At 39.1% G+C, this 1,641-nt stretch overlaps 1 protein-coding gene across 1 annotated transcript; it reads right to left on the bottom strand.

Moving 5' to 3' along the window:
• Positions 1-268: 268 nt before the first annotated feature.
• Positions 269-736, bottom strand: LOC126893010 (zinc finger BED domain-containing protein 5-like). Its single transcript, XM_050662947.1, has 2 exons — positions 704-736; positions 269-631 (listed from the first exon to the last, which is right to left on the bottom strand). The coding sequence occupies exons 1-2, from the start codon at positions 734-736 to the stop codon at positions 269-271; spliced, it is 396 nt and encodes a 131-aa protein (XP_050518904.1).
• Positions 737-1,641: the final 905 nt, after the last annotated feature.

Here is a 1,641-nt window from a genome sequence, read left to right as displayed (position 1 = left end):
GGGTAGGGGTTCCCAACTAAATTTTTCCAAGGACCCCTTCATCAAGGTACTACAATGACGAGGACCCCCCACTATTTCCTAAAGACCTAAACAAACCTAAAGTTACCTGAAAACAGCCAAAATATGTGACAACATAAATAAAACTAATGCTATTTAGTATGTGTGAAAATACAGAGTACCTACACAAGTACATTATTGGTTTTAATTTTCACTCCTCAATTAATGAGATACGTTGAATTTAACCTTAGAATCCATTATTTCTGTAATGTTAGGTTCCAAACTTGAAACTTTCACACCGATAGGTTGTTGCTAATGGAAGGATTTTTTTCATGGCCTTGTCTCCATGTTTTTTGTAATCCTTGCATGCTGTTGCCCAGAAGTCTTCTATTTTCTCGCCATTAAAAATGTCCTTCATCGTACAACTCGACGAATCCAAAAGCTTATCTTGTTCTTCTTCCTTCAGGCCTTGGATTTGTTCAATTGCTTGACAGCTGAAAGGATTTCGAATCCCACCATCGTCAGGGTCAGGTTCAGGGAAGTATATCCTAAAAGTCGTGGCTAGGCTGCGTAGGTGCTCGGCTGCGTTGATCTTTATCGGGTCAGGTAAACTCTGCTCTGCAGACTCCAAGAACTGTTTCAAATTAAGAAAGTTAGTGAACGACTCGTTTTCAATCCTTGCCGCCTACAGCTGGCACTTTTTTACCATAGCACTGATCTTATCTTCAACTTCGAACATGTCTACATTTTCCCTTGCAAACTTAAGTTTAATACATTCAAGTGTTCAAACACATCAGCTAAGTAGGCAGTTGAGCAAAGCTAAGAAAAGTCAGTGAGAACATCTGCGTACTTGGTGTCAAGAAGAAAAACACGAACTTAAATTCATCTCTAAGTTCAAAAAATCTTGTCAATATCCTCCCTCGAGAGAGCCACCTTACTTCCGTATGAATAAGAAGGTATTCATGCTCACTGCCAATCTCTTTGCACAACAAAGAAAATAATCTGGATTGCAGAGGTCGAGTTTTAATGTACTTAACGATTTGAACTACTTCGTTAAGTATCTTCTGCAAAGGTTCAGGCAATGTTTTGGCTACCAAGGCTTCACGATGAATACAACAGTGTGTTCATTTCACCTCAGGAGCTACTGATTTGACACGAGCTTGAAGTCCTGCTTTGTGGCCAGCCATTGATTTTGCTCCATCCGTAGACAAGCCCACACATTTTGTCCATGTGACGTCATGTTTATTGAAAAAATCATTCAATGCAGTAAAAATATCTGCTGCTGTTGTGTGAAGTAGTTCGCATGAAAAAAGAAAATCTTCCAATATCTGGTCCTCCCACAAAAATCGAACAAAACACAACATTATTGCTTTTTTTGATATGTCGGTGCTTTCGTCCAATTGAAGAGTAAACATGTCGCTCATGCTAAGTCTGACCAGCAATGTATCTTCAATGTTATTGGCCATTTCTGAAATTCGTCTTTGGACAGTATTGTTAGAGAGCGGAACAGTACTTATTATCTTAACAGCCGCATCACCCAACATTCTCTTGCATAGAATTATTGCTGATGGTAGTATAAGTTCTTCAGCAATTGTATGGTTTTTTCCACATTTAGCGACAAGCTGAGATACCTCATAAGATGCA

Source organism: Diabrotica virgifera, chromosome 10 (genome assembly GCF_917563875.1).
Source record: "Diabrotica virgifera virgifera chromosome 10, PGI_DIABVI_V3a".
Classification (NCBI taxonomy): Eukaryota; Metazoa; Arthropoda; class Insecta; order Coleoptera; family Chrysomelidae; genus Diabrotica; species Diabrotica virgifera.
Note: the sequence above shows the minus strand (reverse complement) of the source record. Positions and strands in the feature narration are given on the sequence as shown.

Excerpts from the sequence above, each read along its gene's own strand:
- LOC126893010 (XM_050662947.1), bottom strand. The coding sequence starts at position 736 with ATGTTCGAAGTTGAAGATAAGATCAGTGCTATG. Across the intron at positions 632-703 it reads AAGATAAGATCAGTGCTATG|TTCTTGGAGTCTGCAGAGCA; the intron begins GTAAAAAAGTGC and ends AATTTGAAACAG.